Source organism: Hyperoodon ampullatus (assembly GCF_949752795.1).
Source record: "Hyperoodon ampullatus genome assembly, chromosome: 9".
Classification (NCBI taxonomy): Eukaryota; Metazoa; Chordata; class Mammalia; order Artiodactyla; family Ziphiidae; genus Hyperoodon; species Hyperoodon ampullatus.
In genome coordinates, this window is record NC_136922.1 from 24,604,317 (window position 1) to 24,630,877 (window position 26,561).

Consider the following 26,561-nt stretch of genomic DNA (forward strand, 5'->3'; position numbering starts at 1 on the left):
TACAATTTAACGGAATTCTGACACCATCTACCTGGACATAGCATCAGAACCAGTTAAGAGCTCAGAACCACAAAACTGCTCCCACTTCAGACACTAATCACAAGTCCCAGGTACCTGTACCTCTGATGGACCAGCTGTAAATCAGGGCTCCCACGGCCCCCTCCTTGGGTTTGATAATTTGCAAGAGAAACTCACAGAACTCATGGAAACACATACTTTCATTTACTGGTTTATTATATAGTAAAGGATATGATAAAGATACGAATAAACAGCCAAATGAAGAAGTACATAAGGTGAGATCTAGAAGTGTCCCAAGTGCAGGAGCTTCATTTGGGATGATCCACCCTCCTGGCATGTGGTTGTGTTCACCAACCCAGAAGTTCTCTTAATGCAGTACTTTAGAGATTTTTATGGAGGCTTCATCACATTTGCATGATTGATTATTAACTCAATCTCCAGCTCCTCTCCCCTCCCTGGAGAATGAAGGGTGGGGCCATAAGTTCCAAGCTTCTAATCATGGCTTGGTCTTGCTGGTGACCAGACCCCATCCTGAAGCTATCCAGGAGCCCACCAAAGTGCTTTATTGGAACAAAAGACACTCCTTTCACCCAGGAAATTCCATGGGATTTAGGAGCTCTGTATTAGGAAACAGGGTCAAAAACCAAATATTAGAACAAAAGGCACTCCTAGCACCTTTATTGCTTAGTAAATTACAAAGGCTTTAGGAGTTCTTGCCAGGAGATGGGCATGAAGACCAAAATATATATTTATTATTATATCACAATATCACAGGTCTAAACACACCAATTAAAAGATAAATGATCCGTTTGGACTTTTTAAAATAAATTTATTTATTATATTTATTTATATTTGGCTGCATTGGGTCCTCGTGGCTGCACACGGGCTTTCTCTAGTTGTGGTGAGCGGGGGCTACTCTTCGTTGTGGTGCGAGGGCTTCTCATTGCGGTGGCTTCTCGTTGCGGAGCATGGGCTCCAAGCGCGCAGGCTTCAGTAGTTGAGGCACACGGGCTCAGTAGTTGTGGCTCACAGGCTGTAGAGTGCAGGCTCAGTAGTAGTGGTGCGTGGGCTCTAGAGCACAGGATCAGTAGTTGTGGCACATGGGCTCAGTAGTTGTGGCTCACGGGCTCTAGACCAGGCTCAGTAGTTGTGGCGCACAGGCTTAGTTGCTCCGCGGCATGTGGGATCTTCCCCGAGCAGGGCTAGAACCCATGTCCCCTGTGTTGGCAGGCGGATTCTTAACCACTGTGCCACCACCAAGGAAGCCCCCCGTTTGGACTTTAAAGTGGCCCAATTCCATACTTTCTTCAAGAAACTCACTTTAAATATAATTATATATTTAGGTTAAAGTAAAAGTTAATAACTCATTCTATGAGGCCAGTGTTATCCTAATACCACACCCTGTGAAAGACATCACAAGAAAACTACAGACCAATATCTCATAAATACACACACAAATATCTTCAATAGAATACTAGAAAACAGCATCTAGCAACAAATAAAAAGGATTATACACCATGACCATGACCAAGTGGAATTTGTGCCAGGAATGCAATATTGGTTTAACACCTGAAGGTCAATTAATATAATACACTATATTAATAGAATATTTTGTCCTTTGACAAGAACAACACACAATTAATAGATGCAGGAAAGGCATCAGTCAAAATCAAACACACTTTCATGATAAAAAAATACTCAACATTAGGAATAGAAGGAAACCTCCTCAATCTGATAAAGGGCATCTACAAAACAGTCCCGTAGCTAACATTACATTTAATAGTGAAAGGCTGAGACCAGGAACAAGACAAACATTTGTTCTTGCCAAGTCTATTCAACATAGGACTGGAGGTTCTAACCAGGACAGTTGGGCAAGAAAAAGACATAAAAGGCATCCAGTTTGGAAAGGTAGAAGTAAAACACTATCTTCACAGATGGCATGGTCTTATGTATAGAAAATCCTAAGGAATCCACCAAAAGAACTAATAAACAAGTTCAGCAAGGTTGCAGTATACAAAAATCGATTGAATCTCTATACACTAGCAATGAACAATCAGAAAATGAAATCAACAAAAGAATTCCATTTACAATAACATCAGAATAAAATATTTATAAATAAATTTAATAAATGTGCAAAACTTACACATTTTCCCTACTGTCCAAAAGTAGAAACCTTTCATAAGCTGAAATTGCATAAAGCAAAGAAGCAATCCATTAGGACACATCTTGCTAGTGGATGCACAAAATAAATTGAGATAAAGCTCAGATGCTCACAGACATAATCAAAGCCATGGTGGTAGCTTGATGCTGAGATGCTGGGTGTAGTTCCTGGGAGAGGAGCTTGGAAGTGCTACTCCGACTGCTCAGGTTGCTTCTATAACAGCTCACTGCAAAATAAACGTTGAACACTATTTTTTGTTTTTTGCCTTTTTTAATAAAAGCAAAAATTCTCTTTAATTTCTTTTAGTCAGCAAAAGCAGGTACTAATGTATGTCTTTTGTAAAAGTGAAGTGGTGTAAAGCAAACTTTTGAAAAGCAGGGGATACCTATATTCTGAAAATTATAAAACATCACTGAAAGGAACTAAAGGAGATATAAGTAAATGAAAAGTTTATTAATTGGAAGGCAATATTGTTAAGATGGCAGTACTCCTCAAATTGACCTACAGATTCAATGAAATCTTCCAAAGTCCTTAAAAAAATACACAGCATGAGAGTTGCAAGTTAAGTTTTATTTGGGGCAAAATGAGGACTACAGCCCAGGAGATGGCATTTCAGATAGCTCTGAGAAACTGCTCCAAAGAGGTAGGGGGGAAGGTCAGTACATATGTGATTTTGGTGAAGAGGGAGTACATGCAGTCAAGCACATAGTTCTTTTTGTTTGTTTTGCGGTACGCAGGCCTCTCACTGCTGTGGCCTCTCCTGTTGCGGAGCACAGGCTCCGGACACGCAGGCTCAGCGGCCATGGCTCACGGGTCCAGACGCTCCATGGCATGTGGGATCTTCCTGAACTGGGGCACGAACCCGTGTCCCCTGCATCGGCAGGCGGACTCTCAACCACTGCGCCACCAGGGAAGCCCAAGCACGTAGTTTTTGCAGAAGGTCTCATGAGGGTTACTGCTAGTCACAAGAAGCAGATGTCACCATGAAGGAATTTAGTGCTTTTCTAGATATGAGGAGATTCAAGAATTGGGCTCATAAAATCAGCTCCTGAAAATATCTAACTATCTGAAGACATGTTCTGCCAGTTTTTCTCAGAGCACAGAGTGCCTCATTCCTGATCTCCACCCTGAATTCCTTTCACGGGGTTTTGAAAGTAATCAGGTGCAGCGGCAACCAATTTAATCTTTGTAGAGGTAGATGGCAAGTGCCCATGGCAAGTGCCAATTTGTAGTTGGCAATCCCAAGTGGCTTCTTTGTAGATATTGCCAAGCTGATCCGAAAATTCATAGAAAAATCAAGAGACCCAGAATAGTTTAAAATATTTTTGAAAAAGTATAAAGTTGGAGGACTCACACTTCCCAATTTCAAAACTTTGTACAAAGTTACAGTAACCAAGTTGGCCATGGTCCTAGGATAAGGATAGATATATAGATCAATGGAACAGAATTGAGAGTACAGGAATAAACCTTCACATTTATGGTCAACTGATTTTTGACAAGAGTGCCAGAAAAATTCAATGGGGAAAATGTAATCTCTTTAACAAATGGTGCTGGGACAACTGGGTATCTACATGGAAAATACTGAAGTGGGACCCCCTACTTCACATCACATTAAAAATTAACTCGGGCTTCCCTGGTGGCGCAGTGGTTGAGAATCTGCCTGCCAATGCAGGGGACATGGGTTCAATCCCTGGTCCGAGAAGATTCCACATGCCACGGAGCAACTAAGCCCATGCGCCACAACTGCTGAGCCTGTGCTCTAGAGTCCGTGCACCACAACTACTGAGCCCACGTGCTGCAACTACTGAAGCCCGTGCACCTAGAACCCATGCTCCGCAACAAGAGAAGCCACTGCAATGAGAAGCCCGTGCACTGCAATGAAGAGTAGCCCCCGCTTGCCACAACTAGAGAAAGCACACATGCAGCAATGAAGACCCAACACAGCCAAAAATAAATAAATAAAATAAATTTATTTTAAAAAATTAACTCAAAGTAAGTCAAGAACCTAAATGTAAGAGCTAAAACTATAAAACTTTTAGAAGAAAACTTAGGGGTAAACTTTTGTCATCATGGCAATGGTTTATTCAATATGACACCCAAAACACAGGCAACCAAAGAAGAATGAGATAAATCGGACTTCATCAAAATTAAAACATTTGAGCTTCAAAGGACACCATTAAAAAAGTGAAAATATGGGAATTCCCTGGCAGACCAGTTGTTAGAACTTCACACTTTCACTGCTGAGGGCCTGGGCTCAATCCCTGGTCGGGAACTAAGAGCCCATAAGCTACATGGCACAGCCAAAAAAAAAAAAAGAAAATGCAACCCACGGAATAGGAGAAAATACTTGTAAATTATTATCTGATAAGTCTACTATCCAGAATATAATAAGGAAAAAAAATTATGAATGAATAATAAAAAATTAATTCATTTTTAAATGGACAAAGGGCCGAAATAGAAATTTATGCAAAGAATGGATACACATGGCCAATAACCACATGAAAATATGCTCAACAGTATTAGTTATTAGGGAAATACAGGTGAAAAGCACCAGATACATCACACTTACTAAAGCAGTTATAATAAAAAAGGCAAAAAATAAGTATTGACAAGGATGTGAAAAAATTGGAACCATTCTACATTGATGGTGGGAATATAAAATGGTGCAACTACTTTGGAAAACAGTCTGCATGTTCCTCAAAAAAGGCAAACATTAGAGTTACCATATAACCTAGTAATTCCACCCTTAGGTGTATATACCTGAGAGAAATAAAAACATGTCACATACAAAAACTTGTACATAAATATTCATAGCAACATTATTCATAATAGCCAAAAGGTGAAAATAACCCAAATGTCAATCAACTGGTAAATGAATAAATTAAATGTGGTCCATCCATATAATGGAATATTATTCAGTTATAAAAAAGAAATGAAGTCCTGACATATGCTACATTATGGATGAATCTTTGAAAAAGTTATGCTAAGTGAAAGAAGCCAGACACAAAAGACCACATATTGTATAATATTCTTTATGTAGAATGTCCAGAATAGGCAAATCTGTAGGAACAGAAAGTAGGTTAGTGGTTGCCTAGGGCTGGGGGGTTGGAGGAGGTGTACTATGGGGAGGTTGAGAGATAATGGCCAAAGTGGTTAATGTTCTAAAATTGTGATGATGGTTACATGACTTTGTGAAGATACTACCATTGAATTGTGCCCTTTAAATGAGTGGATTATATAGTATACGAATTAAATATCAATAAAGCTGTTTTTAAAAAGTAATAATATATATAGATTAGAAAGAAAGGGATATATATCATGCAAACACTAGTCAAAATAAATTTGAAATGACTATATTAATATCAAACAAAGTAGATTTCAGAGCAAGGAAAAATCAGGAATAACAGTACTGCACTGGGAAGGTGAGTCCCCGGAACATTTGGTTGTTAGGCTGGCAGGTCTTACTTTCAGGAGAACTAGAGGGCTGTGGGAAATAGAGACTCCACTCTTAAAGGGCAACACAAAATCTCACGTGCTCCAGGACCCAAGACAGAAACAGTAATTTGAAAGGAGCCTGGCTCAGACTCACCTGCTGACCCTTAAGAGCCTCCCATAGAGGCAGGAGGCAACTGGAACTCACCCTGGGGACATAGATACTGGTGAGAGTCATTATTGGGAACTCATTCTACCACAAGGACACTGGTGTTAGCAAGCACCATTTTGCAATCCTCCCTCTAGCTTATTAACATCATGACCCAGTGCTGCCCATCAGCCTGTTGGCACTAGTCATGGGATACTCCAGGCCAAGCAACTAGGCAGACAGTGACACAGCCCCACCCACCAGCAGACTAGCTGCTGTATGAACCTCTAAGCCCCCTGCTGCACTGAGACCGAGCCACACCCACCACAGGGCCCAGGACCCGCCCCCATGCACAATGGGGCTGGCACAAGTTCCAGGACCCATGGGCCCCCACAAACAGCCACCCCAGGATCTGGACCTACCTACCAGAAGGCCAACACCAGCCCTGTGACACCCTCAGGCCATGATCCCATCCACCAGCAGGCTGACACTGCCTCAGGACCCCCCCAGGCTATGGTACCATCCATCAGCATGCTGGTGCCAGGACTGAGACTCCCTAGACCATGCAGACAGCTGTGAAAGGACCTGCCCCCACCCACCAGCAACCAACAAACTTCATACTAATCAGGGTCTGGCAACCAACAGGACTAGAGACCAGCCACACCAACCAGCATGCCCACAGTAGTCAGCCTATCATAACAGAAGGGCCTGTGCAGCTCACATAGAGGACACACCTAGAGCATATAGCTCTGGTGACTAAAGGGGAGAGTGCTGCTGGGCCTCATAGGATGTCTCCTACATAAGGCCACTTCTCCAAGTTCAGGAATCATAACCAACCTACCAAATACATAGAAATAAAAACAGAATTAGGTAAAATGAGGTGACAGAGGAATATGTTTCAAACAAAGGAACAAGGTAAAACCCCAGAAAAAGAGCTAAGTTAAGTAGAGATAAGCAATCTACCCTACAAAGAATTCAATGTAATGATCATAAAGATGATCAAAGAATGTGGGAGAAGAATGGATAACACAGTGAGAAGTTAGAAGTTTCTAACAAAGTGTTAGAAACTATAAGGAAGAACCAAATATAGATGAAGAATACAATAACAAATTAAAAATTCACTAGAAGGAATCAACAGTAGATTAGATGATACAGAGGAATGAATCAGTGAACTGAAGACAGAGTAGTGGGTCTCACTCAAGCTGAACAGAAAATAATTTTTTTAAGTGAGAACAGTTTAAGACACCTGTGGGACAACATCAAGTGTACTAACATTCACATTATAGGGATCCCAAAAAAAAGAAGAAGAAAGAAAAGAGAAAAGAGCAGAGAAGATATGTGATGATGTAATAGATGAAAACTTCGCTATCCTGGAAAAGAAAACACACACTCCATGTCCAGGAATCACACAGAATCCCAAACAAGATCAACCCAAAGATGACCACACCATAAGACACTGTAATTTAAATGGCAAAAAAATAAACATAAATAGAGAATATTAAAATCAGCAAGGGCAAAGCAACTAGCTACTTACAAGGAAACTCCCAAAAGACCATCAGCTGACTTTTCAGCAGATATTATATGAAGCTGTTGCACCCAACATAGGAACACCTCAATACATAAGGCAAATGCTAACAGTCATAAAAGGGGAACTCGACACTACCACAATAATAGTAGGGGACTTTCACACCCCACTTTCACCAATGGACAGATCATCAAAAATGAAAATAAATAAGGAAACACAAGCTTTAAATGATACATTAAATAAAATGGACTTAATTGCTATTTATAGGACATTCCATCCAAGAACAACAGAATACACTTTCTTCTCAAGTGCTCATGGAACATTCTCCAGGATAGATCATATATTGGGTTACAAATTAAGCCTCGGTAAATTTAAGAAAATTGAAATTGTATCAAGTATCTTTTCTGACCACAATGCTATGAGACTAGATATCAATTACAGGAAAAAAATCTGTAAAACATACAAAGACATGGAGGCTAAACAATACACTACTAAATAGCCAAGAGATCACTGAAGAAATCAAAGAGGAAATGAAAAAATACCTAGAAACAAATGACAATGAAAACAACCCAAAACCTATGCGATGCAGCAAAAGCAGTTCTAAGAGGGAAGTTTATAGCAATACAATCCTACCTCAAGAAACAAGAAATATCAAACAACCTAACCTTCCACCTAAAGCAATTAGAGAAAGAAAAACAAAAAAACCCCAAGTGGGCTTCCCTGGTGGCGCAGTGGTTGAGAGTCCTCCTGCCAATGCAGGGGACATGGGTTCGTGCCCTGTTCTGGGAGGATCCCACATACCGTGGAGTGGCTGGGCCTGTGAGCCATGGTCGCTGGGCCTGCGCATCCAGAGCCTGTGCTCCACAGCGGGAGAGGCCACAGCAGTGAGAGGCCCGCATACCACAAAAACAAAACCAAAAACCAAAAAACAAAGTTAGCAGAAGGAAAGAAATCATAAAGATCAGATCAAAAATAAATGAAAAAGAAATGAAGGGAACAATAGCAAAGATCAATAAAACTAAAAGCTGGTTCTTTGAGAAGATAAACAAAATTGATAAACCATTAGCCAGACTCATCAAGAAAAAAAGGGAGAATTCTCAAATCAATAGAATTAGAAATGAAAAAGAAGTAACAACTGACACTGCAGAAATACAAAGGATCATGAGAGATTACTACAAGCAACTATATGCCAATAAAATGGACAACCTGGAAGAAAAGGACACATACTTGGAAAAGCACAACCTTCCAAGACTGAACCAGGAAGAAATAGAAAATATAAACAGACCAATCACAAGCACTGAAATTGAGACTGTGATTAAAAATCTTCCAACAAACTAAAGCCCAGGACCAGATGGCTTCACAGGCATTCACAGGCGAATTCTATCAAACATTTAGAGAAGAGCTAACACCTATCCTTCTCAAACTCTTCCAAAATATAGCAGAGGGAGGAACACTCCCAAACTCATTCTACGAGGCCACCATCACCCTGATACCAAAATCAGAGAAAGATCATAAAAAAGAAAACTACAGGCCAATATCACTGATGAACATAGATGCAAAAATCCTCAACAAACTAGTAGCAAACAGAATCCAACAGCACATTAAAAGGATCATGTACCATGATCAAGTGGGGTTTATCCCAGGAATTCAAGGATTCTTCAATACCTGCAAATCAATCAATGTGATAAAGCATACTAACAAACTGAAGGAGAAAAACCATATGATCATCTCAATAGATGCAGAAAAAGCTTTCAACAAAATTCAACACCCATTTACAATAAAAACTCTCCAGAAAGTAGGCAAAGAGGAAACTTACCTCAACATAACAAAGACCATATATGACAAACCCACAGCCAACATCGTTCTCAGTGGTGAAAAACTGAAACCATTTCCTCTAAGATCAGGAACAAGACAGGGTTGTCCACTCTCCCCACTATTATTCAACATAGTTTTGGAAGTTTTAGCCACAGCAATCAGAGAAGAAAAAAATAATAAAAGGCATACAAATCAGAAAAGAAGAAGTAAAGCTGTCACTGTTTGCAGATGACATGATACTATACATAGAGAATCCTAAAGATGCTACCAGAAAACTACGAGAGCTAATCAATGAATTTGGTAAAGTATTAGGATACAAAATTAATGCACAGAAGTCTCTTGCATTCCTATACACTAATGATGAAAAATCTGAAAGAGAAATTAAGGAAACACTCCCATTCACCATTGCAACAAAAAGAATAAATACCTAGGAATAAACCTACCTTAGGAAACAAAAGACCTGTATGCAGAAAACTATAAGACACTGATGAAAGAAATTAAAGATGACACAGACAGATGGAGAGATAAACCATGTTCTTGGATTGGAAGAATCAACATTGTTAAAATGACTCTACTACCCAAAGCAATCTACAGATTCAATGCAATCCCTATCCAACTACCAATGGCATTTTTCACAGAACTAGAACAAAAAATTTCACAATTTGTATGGAAACACAAAAACCCTGAATAGCCAAAGCAATCTTTGAAAGGAAAACAGAGCTGGAGGAATCAGGCTTCTGGACTTCAGACTATACTACAACGCTACAGTAATCAAGACAGTATGGGGCTTCAATGGTGGCACAGTGGTTGGGAATCCAACTGATAATGCAGGGGACACGGGTTCAAGCCCTGGTCTGGGAGGATCCCACATGCCATGGAGCACCTGGGCCCGTGTGCCACAACTACTGAGCCTGCGCTCTAGAGCCAGCAAGCCACAACTACTGAGCCCATGAGCCACAACTACTGAGCCCGCACGCCTGGAGCCCATGTTCCGCAATGAACAGTAGCCCCCTCTCGCCGCAACTAGAGAAAGCCCGTGCGCTGCAACGAAGACCCAAAGTAGCCAAAAATAAATTAAATAAATAAATAAATAAATAAATAAATAAAATATCATTAAAAAAAAAAAGACAGTATGGTACTGGCACAAAAACAGAAATATAGATCAATGGAACAGGATAGAAAGCCCAGAGATAAACCCATGCACATATGGTCACCTTATTTTTGATATAGAAGATAAGAATATACAATGGAGAAAAGACAGCCTCTTCAATAAGTGGTGCTGGGAAAACTGGAGAGCTACATGTAAAAGAGTGAAATTAGAACACTTGCTAACACCATACACAAAAATAAACTCAAAATGGATTAAAGACCTAAATGTAAGGCCAGACACTATAAAACTCTTAGAGGAAAACATAGGCAGAACACTCTATGACATAAATCACAGCAAGATCCTTTTGACCACCTCCTAGAGAAATAGAAATAAAAACAAAAATAAACAAATGGGACCTAATGAAACTTAAAAGCTTTTGCACAGCAAAGGAAAACTTAAGCAAGATGAAAAGACAACCCCCAGAATGGGAGAAAGTATTTTCAAATGAAGCAACTGACAAAGGATTAATCTCCAGAATTTACAAGGAGTTCATGAAGCTCACTATCAAAAAAAAGAAACAACCCAATCAAAAAATGAGCAGAAGACCTAAATAGACATTTCTCCAAAGAAGACATACAGATTGCCAACAAACACATGAAAGGATGCTCAACATCACTAATCATTAGAGAAATGCAAATCAAAACTACATTGAACTATCACCTCACACCAGTCAGAATGGCCATCATCAAAAAATCTACAAACAATAAATGCTGGAGAGGATGTGGAGAAAAGGGAACACTCTTGCACTGTTGGTGGGAATGTAAATTGATACAGCCACTATGGAGAACAGTATGGAGGTTCCTTAAAAAACTAAAAATAGTACTACCATATGACCCAGCAATCCCACTACTGGGCATATACCCTGAGAAAACCATAATTCAAAAAGAGTCATGTACCACAATATTCATTGCAGCTCTATTTACAATAGCCAGGCCATGGAAGCAACCTAAGTGTCCATCGACAGATGACTGGATAAAGAAGATGTGGCACATATATACAATGGAATATTACTCAGCCATAAAAAGAAACAAAATTGAGTTATTTGTAGTGAGGTGAATGGACCTAGAGTCATACAGAGTGAAATAAGTCAGAAAGAGAAGAAGAAATACTGTATGCTTACACATATATATGGAATCTAAAAAAAAAAAAAAAAAAGGTCTGAAGAACCTAGGGGCAGGACAGGAATAAAGATGCAGACTAGAGAATGGACTTGAGGACACGGGGAGACGGAAGGGTAAGCTGGGACAAAGTGAAGAGAGTGGCATGGACATATATACACTACCAAATGTAAAATAGATAGCTAGTGGGAAGCAGCCACACAGCACAGGGAGATCAGCTCGGTGCTTTGTGACCACCTAGAGGCGTGGGATAAAGAGGGTGGGAGTGAGACGCAAGAGGGAGGAGATATGGGGACATATGTATATGTATAGCTGATTCACTTTGTTATAAAGCAGAAACTAACACACCATTGTAAAGCAATTATACTCCAATAAAGATGTTTAAAAAAAAGTTATTAAAATTCGGATTCTATGTTCCAATTGGCTTGAAACTGAATCTTAGTTATGCACACACTATTGGAAAAAAAAAAACACGTGGCCCTTCTTCATGTGCATTTCTAACTAAATGGACTGATGGGACCAAAGGCAATTTAGAATATCAGTGGCCATATGGGAAACTTTTGAAATCTCCAACCTTAATTTCCTTAAAAAAAAAAACTGGACTACAATAGATTAAAGTTTTCCAGAACTGAGTGGAATGCTTATTTTGATTGGTATTTTGAGTCTTCCCAAGGTTATCAGTGGTCTAAAATGGCCTCTCTTCAAAATAAGATTTTAAGATTAACTGGGGCAAACAAATGATTAAAGAAAATCAAAGGGCTCCTGAATCTGCAGGCCTTTCTTCCTGGTCTCTTTTTCTCAGGTTTTGTGTCCTGGGCTGTCCTGTCTCACTCAACTCCTGTGCTCAGACTCCACCTTCAGCACCATCTTCCTCCTTCTCTTCTGTGCTGCCTATGCCTCCTCTATACCCTCAGCTCCCTCACACTAATTCTCTCACCAAACTTTTACTCTTCTCTGAAACTCTCTTCTCCTCTGAAACTATCAGAATCTGTCCCTTTAATATTAAGCCTTCTGAGGATCCCAAGGGTAAACTCTTAATTTCTTACACTCCCTGGACTAAAGCTGAACTGTGAGCCAGTCAAAAATTTCCCAGAGTAATGCAGATCCTCATAAATTTACTGAGGAATTCAATACAGTCATTCAAATGTATCAGCCTGGTTTCACTGACTTATTCTTGTTCATATGCTTGTCAGCAAAGGGCAGGCCCAGCACTGAATGAAAACCACTAACTGGGAAAATCCTGAAAGATCTCTAGAGTTACAACTGGGAGGCCAACCCTCTTGGCTATATATAATAGGCTAACTTATTATACAATCAGGCTCAGGCAATCGCTAGATGACTTCACTGAGCAATGCCTAGGGCTCTTCCAAAGTCTGTTGGTTGGAACAAAATTCAGTCTTGTGCACAAAAGTCTGATGAACCTGTTCATGAATATTATAATTGAGTTCAGGTTGTTTTTAAAGAAATGTCTGTAGAGAACAAACTTATGGTTACCATGGGGGAAGGGAAGGTGGATAGACTGGGAGTTTGGGATTGACATGTACTCACTGCTATATTTAAAATGGATAACCAACAAGGACCTACTGTATAGCACAGGGAGCTCTGCTCAATATTATGTAACACCTAAATGGGAAAAGAATTTGAAAAAGAATTTAAAAATAAATAAAGAAAGAAAAGTCTGGTCTTCCAGATGTTGACTCCACTGAGTAGCTTTTAACTCTATGCTTATTAATTGGCCAGACCAGGAACTTTCCCTTCTAGTAAAAAGGACCAGGATGGAAAGGGAAACTATGTCCACTCCAGGTTTGGTTAGTCTGGCAAACCAGTCCTCTCACACTCCAGATGAGTCATCTCAAAGGAAGACTGCTAAAATTCATAATCTTCAACTCCAGCAAATGAAGGCCCCTAAACAAAAACAAAACCTTCCTATTTGTTGCTGCTATTATTACCCAGAGCCAGGACACTGGAAAAGAAATTGTTACAATTCAAACTCTTCAGGTACCTGCAGCCCTCTAACCAGCCTTTCTAATGTACTCCCAATTCTCAAAGATGGGGCTCCGTAGACGGGGCTCTTCCCAATTCTCCCTCCTAATTGGCTGGGAGAAACGTTTCTCCAGAGGGGGGATGAATCTCTTCCAGTACGAATTGACCCCAGAGCCACACTCTCAGTGCTCATCCACACTACTATAAAGCAGCCCCTGCATCAGAGGACTAAAACTGTTCAAACAGTAGGGATCTCTAATGAACCTCAAGAGGTTCCTGTCTCTGAACGTATTCCGCTTTATTTAGGCCCTTTGAGAGATACACACCCTTTTCTCCTGGAATTTCTCTCCCCAAAGGGGAAAATGATTCTAGAAATTGACAGTGGTCATCAAAGTAACCCACCATGTGAATTAAATGACCCTTTGACATCTTTTATTTGTCCCATCTCTGATGGTACCAGAGCTGATTCTGGAAACACTGATCATTTGTCCCTATTGAGTCAGCTACCACCCTCCTTATGGGCAAAATCTCCAGCTGACCCCTCAAATCCTCTTAATCAATGTCCTACAAGTAAAGAAGCCCTTAAAGGTATAAAGCCCATAATAGAAGATTACAAGGCTCAAGACCTCATATTCCCTTGCACTAATCCCTGTAACACCTCCATTTTACTGGCAAGAAAATCTAAGGACCACAGGTGGAGGTCTGTCCAGGACCTCCAAGCAATAAACAACTTTAAAAAAAACCCATTATTTATTTTTGGCTGTGTTGGGTCTTGGTTGCTGCGCACGGGCTTTCTCTAGTTGCTGCGAGCAGGGGCTACTCTTCCTTGCGGTGCACAGGCTTCTCATTGTGGTGGCTTCTTTTATTGTGCAGCACGGGCTCTAGGCGTGGGGGCTTCAGTAGTTGTGGCATGTGGGCTCAGTAGTTGTGGCTCATGGGCTCTAGAGTGCAGGCTCAGTAGTTGTGGTGCACGGGCTTAGTTGGTCTGTGGCATGTGGGATCTTCCCCGACCAGGGCTCGGTCCCCTATCCCCTGCATTGGCAAGCGGATTCTTAACCACTGCGCCACCAGGGAAGCCCTAAACAACTTTTTTTTTTTTTTTTTTTTTTCCCGGTACACGGGCCTCTCACTGTTGTGGCCTCTCCCGTTGCGGAGCACAGGCTCCGGACGCGCAGGCTCAGCGGCCATGGCTCACGGGCCCAGCCCCTCCGCGGCATGTGGGATCTTCCCAGACCGGGGCACGAAGCCGTGTCCCCTGCATCGGCAGGAGGACTCTCAACCACTGCGCCATCAGGGAAGCCCTAACCAACTTATTTTTTAACACCTTGTTGTTCCTAATCCTCAGATGTTACTAACATCCATTCCCACTAGAAGCCAATTCTTTACTGTAATTGGTTTATGCTGTGCATTTTTTAGTATTCTGGTTGATGAACGAGCCAATATCTTTCTGCCTTCATTTGGGAAGAAAAACAACTCACCTGGACAGTAATGCCTCAGGGTTATACTGAGAGTCTTTCTTATTTCACACCAATCCTGAAGGCTAACCTGGATGACAAAACATTCCCTAGAGGTTCTACTTTGTTGCAATGTGTAGATGATTTGCTTCTTTGCTCTCCTTCTCAAGCCTCCTCACAGGAAGAAAGCATCCACTTGCCGAAGCTTTTAGCCTTAAAAGGACATAAGATCGCCAAAGAAAAATGCAGTTTGCCCAAACCCAGGTTCAATATTTAGGGCATCTGATAACAGAACAAGGCTATACTTAGATCCAGATAGACTTCATGGTGCCCTAAGTTTCCCCAAACCCAAAATTAAGCCCCAACGGGGAGGTTTTCTCAGGTTACTGCCGAAATTGGATTCCAAGTTCTCTGTTATGGCCAAACCTCTGTATGCTCTACTCAACAGTAACAACCCCACGCAATTTTGTAGGAAGAACTGAACAACACAGCCTTCAAGGCCGTAAAGGCCTTGATGAATCCACCTGCCTTTGGGCATCCCAATGACCAGATTCCCTTTTTCCTTTTTGTACTATATATGAAAAGGAAGGAAATGACCTTGGGACACTCACCCAAAACAGGGGGACCACCATTGATTCATAGGGTATTCTAGCCAGCAACTGAATCCTGTGGCCTTGGTTCTTCCTTAGAGCCATTCCAGCTGCTGCCCTTTTGGTTAAGGCCTCCAAGAAAATTGTGGCATCCCTCTTAACCATTTTTGTACTTCATGCAGTAGAAGCTCTCCTGAATTGTCATGACACTCAACATTTCTCAGCCAGCTGCCTCACTCCTATGAAGTCTTTATGTTAACAGCCCGTCCCATAACTCTTTCACATTGTAATAACCTTAATCCTGCTACTCTTCTCCCCTCTGTCACTGGCAATACTGATTGCTCAATGCTGACGGGACACCTCCTGACTCCTTGTAAAGATCTACAGGAAATTCCGCTGGGTAACATAGACTTCTCATGGTTCGCTGATGATGACAGTGGCAAATATCGTGCTGGGTGTGTTACTGCAACTCCTTTTGATGTTGTTGAGGCAGCAACTTCACCTATGGCTACTTCAGCCCAACAGCATGAATTATATGCTCTTATGAAAGCTTATACTTTAGCTAAGGGCAGAACTGCCAATATTTATACTGATAGTAGATATGCTTTTGGAGTACCTCATGATTTTGAAATGCTGTGGGAGCAATGTGGCTTCCTTACTTCCAGTGGAAGTAGGATCTAAAATGAAGTGTTGAATGCAATACTTGTATCTGCTGTTTAAGCTATCAGTAAGATTCCAGGGCACTCTAAACTTTATTCTCTGGAAGCTAAGGGAAATCACCTTGCTGACATTTCTGCAAAGAACGTTGCCCTTCAAGGGATCAACAGCAGTCAGACCACTTTCACAGTGCAAAGGCATATCTTCCCAAATGATAATTTAGAAAAACTGGCTAGAGGAAAAGACTACTCCCACCTGGGGAACTCCCCTCGAACTTCATAATGATGGAGGAACCCATTTTACTGGCCAGGTGCTTTGACAAGGCTATGCTGTTTGGCCGGTTTTACAACACTTTCACTGTGCTTACCACACCAATCCTCTGGTTTCGTGGAATGCACTAATGGCACCATTAAGACTCAACTGGCAAGATTTGTAGAGACCCTCCCAATAGATTGGTCACAAGTATTGCTGTTGGTCCTTCTAAATCCACCTCTTTGGGAACTCATAAACTCTCACCCTTTGACATAGTCACAGGATGCCTAATGTACTTGACTCCTGCCTCTTTTCACCCACAACTGATAAGAGTTACTCCAATATTGCAAAGGCCTAATTGCTTCTGTTAAAAATAACCATCTCGGGCTTACCTGGTGGCGTAGTGGTTGAGAGTCCGCCTGCCGATGCAGGGGACACGGGTTCGTGCCCAGGTCCGGGAAGATCCCACATGCCGCAGAATGGCTGGGCCCGTGAGCCATGGCCGCTGAGCCTACGCGTCCGGAACCTGTGCTCCGCAACGGGAGAGGCCACAACAGTGAGAGGGCTGCGTACTGCAAAAATAAAATAAAATAAAAAATAACCATCTTTGGGGAATGCAATCTTTTGACAGTGCATTCTCAGGAGATAAAGACCTTAAGCATCACACCTTGCAAACTGGAGCTTTTGCCAGTTGGAAAAGACACCTCCAGAAGGATTCTCTTCAACCTCACTGGAAAGGTCCCTATCAGGTGCTGCTAACCAACCCTTGTGCTGCCAGACTCCAAGGAAAATACTTGTGGATTCACATGACACACCTAAAAATAGCACCAAACCCTGACTGGACTTGCACATCATCTGGTGACCTGAAAGTAAAGATTTATCAGAATTGAAGCAGATGACATCTGATGAGACAACTTTCCCAAGACAATCAGACCAGGCCTGCTACAAGTTTGTAGCTAAACCTTTGACGATGACCTAACACTTCAGATGATCTCCAATGTCTATGATCTTGATAATAGATGCACTTCATATAAAGTGCCTGAGAATTCTCCCTCCTACTGCTCCTTGTTCCTTGAATGTGACCTCGATAGGTTTTCCATCTGTGTACTTTCCCTCTGATGTGGGGCACTCTACACCCAGGAAACATTCTTCCTAACAGTAAGGGATAAAAAGTCACTGCAACTAGAAAAGCTATTCATTAGCAATGCTGTCACAAAAGGATCTTGATCAAAAGGGGTAAATGTAAAAAATTAATAAACAGAAACCTCAATTCAATAGAGTCGGGAGACCAGGAGAGCTCTCACAGCCTGTGATGATAGCAGAGCCCAGCAGGAAGAAGAAAGACTCCTCTTCTTTCTGGGAAAGGACTCAGGCAGAAGAACACAATGGACTCTTTACTTTAGCCATCCCAGTGTTACTGACACAAGCTCATGTGTCCAATGCACAGTGAGTCCAAACAAACCAAAATGTCTGAATTTGGAGCAAAGAAAGGTTTATTGCAGGGCCAAGTAAGGAGAATGGGCATCTCGTGCTCAAAAAACCTGACATCCTCGACTTTTCGGAGAGAAGTTTTTACAGGCAAAATTTGGGGTGAGGGCTGCAGGGTGTGTGACTTTCTTCTGATTGGTTGGTGGTGAGGTAACAGGGCGGTGCTCCAGGAACCTTGTGCTCAGCCTAAAGTTACCATCCTCCACCTGGCTGGGGGCCTTAGCTCCTGCAGAAGAACTCAAAGATGTTGTTATGTATACGCCTTGAGGAGGAACCCACACCCTGCTTTAATCACTGTACTATTGTTTCTTGATTGCTCCTGCTTTGTTTCTGAATTTCCTGATTAGCAATTGTCTGAATCTGCCCTTTGGTATTCAGGACCATATAGGAGGCTAAGGCCTTTTTCCTACAAACAAAAAATTGGGGAAACAGATAGGATTTGTACTTGGGAGGGTCCCATAGGGTCCTGCTTGGTTTCACCAACTTCCTTTTCCCCTCTATGAAAGTGTACTCTTTATTTTTAATTTTTTAATTTTATTTTGGCCATGCCACACAGCTTGCAGGATCTTAGTTCCCCAACCAGGGATTGAACCTGTGCCCTTGGCAGTGAAAGCACAGATGCCTAACCGCTGGACCACCAGGGAATTCCCCAAAGTGTACTCTTTCCTTTTCCTGCTGGGCCTTGCATGTGGCTAGCCATGGTCCTATACCTCAAACTGTAGTTCTCTGCTGATCTTGTAACTGAGGAGGACCCTATGGGGCCTTCTGGGGACAGGCCCCTCCCCCATACCTCTGCTTTAGTTCCTCTCTGAAGCACCTAGATAATAGTATGGGATGCACATTTCCTGAGTGCCTTTGCAGATGTGAAACACTATCCCCACTCCCCCACCGAATGGAAGAACTACTTGATGATCCTGAGCACAGAGCCCCAGGCCTCCTGGAGCCTAAGGACTGATAAAGTGAACCCCTGTGACACCGTCCTGTAGCCTCACCATCAGCCAGTCAGAGAATGTTGTACAAGCTGATCATCTACCCTGCGACACCCCCCACCCCCCTCATGGCCTTTAAAAATGCTTTGCCGAAACCCTTCGGGGAGCTCAAGGCTTTTCAGGGAATGAGTCACCTCATCTCCTTGCATGGCCTTGCAATAAACCTTTCTCTGTTCCAGACTCCGACGTTTTAGTTTGTTTGGCCTCACTGTGCTTTGGGCACACAAACTTGCGTTAAGGATCGCAAATAAACCCATCTTTGCCGTAGAAATAACTGGCAGTCATACTTGTTTCAGGTCAACAACCCATTAATGAGGGAACCAGAGGATGACAAAGCTGCTTCAAAGGAGAATGCAGGCAACTGACTATGTATACATAGCCAGTGAAAAAGAGGAGAAAAGGAAACTCTTGGGATGAGATCGATAAATCAGGCAGAAACCTGGTTAACATTCTGAGCTGGCAGAGGTCATTTGCATTTTTACCAGATGAAATCATTTACATCAACAATGGAGGAAAAAATTTGCATCTCTATTACACAACAAAGCTTGTGTTTGGTTTTCTACAAGTTAACTTCTACCCTTAAAAGAGTAATAAAATGCCCTCGTTTAAAATAGTAAGTCAAAGTTACTAAAATCCCAGGCAGTACCCTTGGTGGTCTTGTCTGATAGTGTATTACCATGACAATGAAGGCCACCAAGCATCTTTTCTGCTTGACTTGCAAGTTCTGGTTCCAACAGGTGTGGTCTGGTGGTGCATGTTTTATAGTCATCAGATGAGTACATATGTTGAAGTCTGCAAAGAGTTTGGGACATGCATTAGGTAACATCTATTTCCCTGACCCCTCCCTTCACCTCCAGTCACCCGTAGGTTCATGTCCTTTATTATCCTGTACCCCCTGGTGTGTGCACTCAGCACTTTGCATCCTATTCGTGTAAGTAACTATTTCTCCCTTTAGACACCAGGCAGAGTTTTCTTGCCCCCCTCTATGTACTGGCTCTCCAGCTCAGGGTCTGGTACAACTTACAAGTTCAATAAAATGCTTGTTGAATAACTGTATAAATGAGATGGAATCTGAGCCATGTTGTGAACAAAACATGGTAGGTACGAGGTAGTGGGGGGAAGAAAGTCAGTTCAGCAGAGGCAAGGACATCGCAAACTTACTAGCAGGAGGGTGGGCTTCAATGTGGGCCAATTGTGCGGGGAGTACAGGCAGGGCCAGCACAGGAGGATGCGGACATGAAAGCACCACATCTAAGCGAGAGGTGAGGCGCAGGGATTCTTCCATTCTCCGTCTGCCTCCTCATCCTTTGGCTGTCCTTGCCGTCACACGTCGCGAGGGTGCACCGCCCCACGGTGTGCAGGGATGGGAGGGACAGTGAAGAACCTGGAGGCACACAACGGGTTCACTTCGCTTCTTTTAAAAACCTTACCAGGTCTATTCAGGGTTGACAGGGCGGTCTCCTAGGAGGGAGGAAACAGCTGGCCCCTCCCCTCCCACCCGCCAGCCTCCGCGACTCATCTCCCAGCTCCTGGCGCGCGCACTCCGGCGAGGCTGACCCTGACACCCAGTAGCTGAGCCGGGGACGCGCGAGCCGGGGGCGCGCGAGCCGGGGACGTGCGCAGCGAGGGCTTCGCGGCTCAGTCCGGCTCCCCGCCCGCCAGCCGGCTGGCCCTCTCGTAGGGGACGTGCTGCTGACTCGCGCCTGCGACCAGGAGGACGCGCAGCCATGGGCCGCCTGGCCGGGAGTGCGGCGGCGCTGCTTCTCGGGCTGCTCGTGGAGGTAGGGCCGGGCCGGGCGGGGCTGAGCGGGAGCGGCACCGAGGCGCCCGGGAGACCGTGTGCGGGAGTCCTGAAGGCTGAGGGCCGAGAGCCACGGCCTCACGGACCGGCATGAGCCCCCGTGCGGAAGGCGTCCGCGCCCTGGTGACGGGGTCGTCCCATCACTCCCCGCTCCTCCGACGGCCCTCAGTCCCCCCGCCCCGCGTTACCGACTCTCGCGCGTGGGGAGGACCCGGGAGAACCCTGTGCGCGCTATGCGCCCGACCCCTCCCCTCCCCTCCCCCGGGGGCCCGGGGCTGGTGGGGCTGGTGGGGCTGGCGGGCGGGTGGTCCCTGAAGCGGCGCAGGCGCAGAGTCAGGGCGACCAGCGGTTTGGGGCTGGGGAGGGGGCGCCGCCGGGTCGGGGCGCGACCGCGCGGAGACGCGGATGAGGGAGGTGTCACGGGTCCGTGAGTGAGATGGCGGGACTGAGCAGGAGGAAATGTCCCCGCCGGTGAGGATGAGGCGCAGTCTTCCGAAGCGAGAGAAAACCCCCGAAGAGCCGGGGTGGTGGGTGTGGTCTTTTGGAGCCGAGACAGGGGACTTGTTGAAGCCACGGCGGAGGAATTGCTGGTGACCGCAACCTCGTGGGGACCTCGGCTGCCCCCGGCCGGAAAGTTGCGCCCTCGGATGGCGGCCACCCCCTTCTTGCAAAAGCGGGTTCTTTAAAATGGGAGTTAGTGGGGCCCTAGGGTGCAGTCTGGATTAAGGTTTGTTCTATTCCCTGCTCACTTCCATTATTTTGAATGAAATTTTATTAAATTAATGAAGTCAAAGTAAATGAGTGATGAGGTTCTTACGTTTTCTCTTTTAGGTAGTAAAACTCTGGAAACGACTCCTTGGTTTTCTTCATGTATAAGGAAATCAATGTTACAAAATGTTGGGAGGGAGAGTCTGAGCTCTCCTGAAAAGAAGGTTGATGGAAAAGTTTCTTGCGCCCGGCCCCGCCATAGCAAAGACTTCCTGGTTTTGTTCTTCTGTCTCCCTGGCTGAGTGGTTCATGATTTTGTGGAGTGCCCTCCACTTGCGTCCTTTTTGTTGATTCATAATTTTATGACCTTAGGTATCACATCTCCTGGGTGATCACCAGACAGATAATGGAGAAGTGAATCTGAGACCACTGTTCACATAAAAGCGCATGCATCTGTACCTACACATGCGATCCCCCCACTTTTAAATCAGCACTTGGTGAAATTACCTAGCATTTCGTTGGTTCTGCCTCCTGCAGGTCTTTAGTGTGTGTGGTGCTGTGCCCTGTACGTAGCCTAGACTGCTTCAAGGACTCAGTTCTTTTCAAAATACTTAAGCCTGGGACACAGCCTCTCAGATCACTCGGAGGGACTGCTCTGAAGGGTTAAGGGAGGAGCCGGGATACAGAGGAGGTTTGTTTTTTTTTAAATATAAAATTATTTATTTATTTTTGGCTGCGCTGGGTCTTCGTTGCTGCCCGTGGGCTTTCTCTAGTTGTGGTGAGCGGGGGCTGCTCTTCGTTGCGGTGCGCGGCTTCTCACTGCAGTGGTTTCTCTTGTTGCGGAGCATGGGTTCTAGGCACACGGGCTTCAGTAGTTATGGTGCGCAGGCTCAGTAGTTGTGGTGCGCAGGCTCAGTAATTGTGGCTCATGGGCTCTAGAGCACAGGCTCAGTAGTTGTGGCACACGGGCTTAGTAGCTCTGCAGCATGTGGGATCTTCCCGGACCAGGGCTCGAACCTGTGTTCCCTGCGTGGGTAGGGGAATTCTTAACCACTGTGCCACCAGGGAAGCCCCCTATAGAGGAGTTTTTGCCAAACAAGAACAAAAACCAAACAAAAAAACCCCAGGTAGTTGGAACATCAAAAGATTACTATTAAGGAAAACCAGACATCTCAGGTTAATGAATTTAGCACTTTTCTATGTATGGGAAGTTGCAAGAGTTTGAGCATATTGAAATCATTCCTTTGATATGCACCTCAGCTATCTGGGGCCAGTATCCTGTTTTTCTCCATCCTGAATCCCCTCTGGTTGCACAGTCTGGGAGACTGCAGTGGCTGCTGGCTAGATGGCTGCAACATCCTTTGTTTACTGAAATGGCAAGTGACGTTCTTCAGGAATTTATCATCTTAAGAGAGAGTTCAAATCAGGCCTGACAGGTTCAAATGATATGAAGCAGAACTGTGACAACACTAAATTTTTTTTTTTTTTTTTTTTTTTTTTTTTGCGGTACGCGGGCCACTCACTGTTGTGGCCTCGCCCGTTGCGGAGCACAGGCTCCGGACGCGCAGGCTCAGCGGCCATGGCTCACGGGCCCAGCTGCTCCGCGGCAGGTGGGATCTTCCCAGACCGGGGCACGAACCCGTGTCCCTTGCATCAGCAGGCGGACCCTCAACCACTGCGCCACCGGGGAAGCCCATACACTAAAATGTAAAGGAGTAAATTGATGTTTTCACAAAGTCAGATATCTAGATGATTGGTAATTTTTGTTTTCATGGGATGGTGTGGTGTAGCCCACTTTTGCATGCCTGTCCCAAGCACCTGTTTTGTTTGTGGTAGAGAGGTGTCTCTCTGAGGAATTAAGGATATTTCTTTCTAATGTATCACATGGAATCTTACATGTGCGTTATATATCTGAGATGTTTTCATCTTAAGTGGGTTGCTCTGAATTTCATCTAATATTGGTTGTTATCAGTACGCCTCTGATGCTTTTTTTTTTTTTTTTTTTCTCTGATGCTTTTGAGGTCCTGAATCACATACCTAAATGTGCTATTTCCGTTGCCGAGCATGTGAAGAGGCAAAGAGCTCTCTTCAATTTGAGGGCCTAAGACAACTGAGGGAGATGTCTGAAGGCTTCTGACAGCCAGCTGCAACCTGGAATACTTGTCTTTGTTCTGCTTGAGCTGGTTTCACTGTGGCTGTGGTGTAGTTGACCATAAACCACCTGGCAGCCTTTATGCTGCCCCTGGCCCTCTGGCATCCTGTTCCTAGGCAGCACTGCTCAGGGTTGTGTGGGGCGGGCATGGGGCGGGGCGGTGTGCTCGGGAGAAGTCTTTGAGCATGGAGGGTGTCTAAAAGTTGTTTAAGAAGGGCTTTCCTGGGCTCCCCTGGTGGCTCAGTGGTTGAGAGTCCTCCTGCCGATGCAGGGGACACGGGTTCGTGCCCCGGTCCAGGAAGATCCCACATGCCGCGGAGCGGCTGGTCCTGTGAGCCATGGCCGCTGAGCCTGCGCGTCCGGAGCCTGTGCCCTGCAGCGGGAGAGGCCACAACAGTGAGAGGCCCAAAAGAAGGGCTTTCCTCCCCTGCCTCACATCCTTCTATAGAAGTTCACTTACCTGTGAGACAGCTAGACTGCGTCTTGGTTTCTCACTCAGCAGACACAGAGTGTTTCCCCTGTGTTCTAAGCGCTTTACAAATATTAACTCGTTAATCTTCTTAGCAATTACTTTTAGTCCCATTTTTGTGTCAAATGGGGACGTTAAAGAGCTTGTCCACAGTCTCACTGCTGTGATGTGTGAGGGCTTGAGATGCTAACCCAGGCACAGGGTCTCCGACCACCCCATCCTGTGCTTCAGCCTCTCCCACTGCTGGACACAGAGACATGGAGAGAATCTGTACTCGGTCTGTCCCGAGGCCAGTGGTAGACTTGGACGGGTGTGGTCCCGTGAAAACAGGGAAACCAGCAAAATCCCCTCTAGGAACTCAGCTCCATTTAGGGGACCATATAATTTAGCATCCAAACTATGACACTGGAGAGTGACGCTGGGGACTGTTAACAGTCGTGCCCGCACGGCAGGCATCAGCAGGACTGTCCTGGAAGCCCCGGCGTGTGCTCACCCCAAAGCCCAGACAGAGCCGTAAGTAGGAACAGGCTGGGGGGCAGCATTATCCCTTCCCCAGGGAGGCTTCTGGGGGGCTCATCACTGAAGTGACCTTTCCTTTCTGTTAACCTGGCCTTGCCTGTGAATCGCATGGGAAGCCGGTGAGGACCCTTATTTCATCTTCCCTCCTCCCCAGTCGCTCTGTGCCAGCTGGGTAGATATCCCAGGCACGTGGGCCAGGGGGGCGGCCACAGAATAGGGGGATCCCGTGGCTCTTCTTGGGTCATGAAATTCTCAAGTTGTGTGTTGTCCTCCTGTCCACTGGTCTGTGTGAGGCCCTGTGAACAGTGGCTGCGGGAACAGTGACGGTGCTGAGCCGTCTCCCAGTAGCCCTGGTGAGCTAGTCCGCTAGTGCACTGGGTTGCAGCTGCAGCATAGAAACTGAAGAAGAAAAGCGGTTCCAAGCCTGAGTGTGGCTTAGTAGAACCTGGGGAGTCATTAGGTGCTGAGCATATGCACCCCCCGTGGGCTTTTGTCAGAATACGTGGTCTTCTGGATGTTGTCACAGCAGTCTCTTTCCAGAGGTCAGGTTGTTGACACTTCTGTAATATACTGGGCAGTATTTGCTATGCGTTCTGTCCTCACTGAAATGAGCCCCGAAATGTGTAGTGTACTATTTAGTATAAATTCCCTCTGTGCCAGGGTTGGGGGTTCTGCTTTATCCATCTGTGGAGGAAAGAACTCTGTACTAGGTTATTTTATTCAAGAGACCGGCATCAGTATCCTTCTGCCCCTCCCCTGGAGCCCAAAGCTGGAAACCTTTAAGTGAGGCCGCCATGTGTTTCAAAGTTATTCTGGCCAAAGAACATCCCTTCTTGGGCTAGAAAAAGGAGTGGTCTTCTCTTCGAGAGAGAGGGTTGGAAAGGGAACATTGTCTTTTGAAACTAGGGAAATTCACAGGATTACTGAGTATTTTTCTAAAGTCCTTTGTATTTTGATGCCCAGGAGTCTTGAAATTAGAACCAAGTCATGTTTAAGAGTGTTTTTTGTCTCATGCCGAATGTTTTTTGTACCCTGGAATTGCAATGAATGTGGCAGCCCTTGGATGCCAATTTTCTGAAATAAACTACTGCCACCTTCCCACTCTTTAGAGTTTTTAGAATCTGAGCAACATGCAATTTGAGTGAAAGAGAAGACTGTGGGGAGTTTGTTATCTATGGAAGCTCCACGGAGGCTGGGTGCTGAGGATGAGGGGTGGCAGTGATACGTGAGCCTGGTGGCGAGGGCTCCACTCTGAACTGGGGGAAACTGGCTCCGGGTGTGTGAGGAGGGCCTGGGGCTCTGGGCCCTGACTTGGGGCCCTCATTGGCCCTTGCTTTCCTGTGGCTTGTGCAAAGCTATAAAGACCAACTAGGGGGCCGTGACTCTAGAAGCCCATGGATTAGGCTATTGGCCCCTGGATTATCATTTTCCAGTGACTAAGAAATGACTAAGAAAATTAGTCATTTTCTTAGAACCTACATTTATCCTCTCAGTGAGGCCTCACATGTCACCCTTTTGATGAGGCCTACCTTGACCACCCTATATAAAATTCCAACCCAATTCTCCTCCCAGCACTCTGGCCCTGACCAATTTTCTCCTTTCTCTGTATCTATTACCTTCAAAATATGATGGAATTTACCTTCCACAATCTACACATTATGGGAGCAAAGGTTTTGATCCATTTTGTTAACTGAAATATCCTCAGCTCCTGGAACAGTGCCTGGCGCACAGTAAGGACTCAGTAAATATTTGAATAAGTAAAAAGAACCCGTGGTAATGACCCTGCGGGAGGGAGCTGACTAGGTCTACAGTAGAAGAGGGGAAGGTAGTTGATTAGCTGTGACTCTGAAGGGGGCCTTGTGTGTTAGGACTTAGAGCTGATCATTATTTGAATACCTCTAGTGATGGAAACTCACTATCTCAAAGCAAGGCATCAACTTTTTGGACAATTTTAGTTGTTAAAGTTTTCTCTTATACTGAGTAGAAATGTCTGCATTGTTTCTACCTGGTTCTAGTTCTGTACTCTTGGGCTTTTCAGAATAAATATGATCACAATGACAGTCCCTCAGTTGAACACAGCTGTGCTGGTCTCCACGCACCCCCTGCTCCCCGCCCCGTGTTCTTCTCCAGAC

General features: G+C 44.5%; 1 protein-coding gene across 1 annotated transcript in view; it reads left to right on the plus strand.

The window, feature by feature from the left end:
* Positions 1-20,507: 20,507 nt before the first annotated feature.
* VOPP1 (VOPP1 WW domain binding protein) overlaps positions 20,508-26,561 on the plus strand; it is a gene marked incomplete at both ends in the record, with an annotated part of 62,372 nt that continues 56,318 nt past the window's right edge. Inside the window, one exon of the mRNA XM_079711304.1 lies at positions 20,508-20,561. Within this exon, the coding sequence (XP_079567430.1) occupies positions 20,508-20,561 (54 nt within the window). The remainder of the gene's footprint in view (positions 20,562-26,561) is intronic.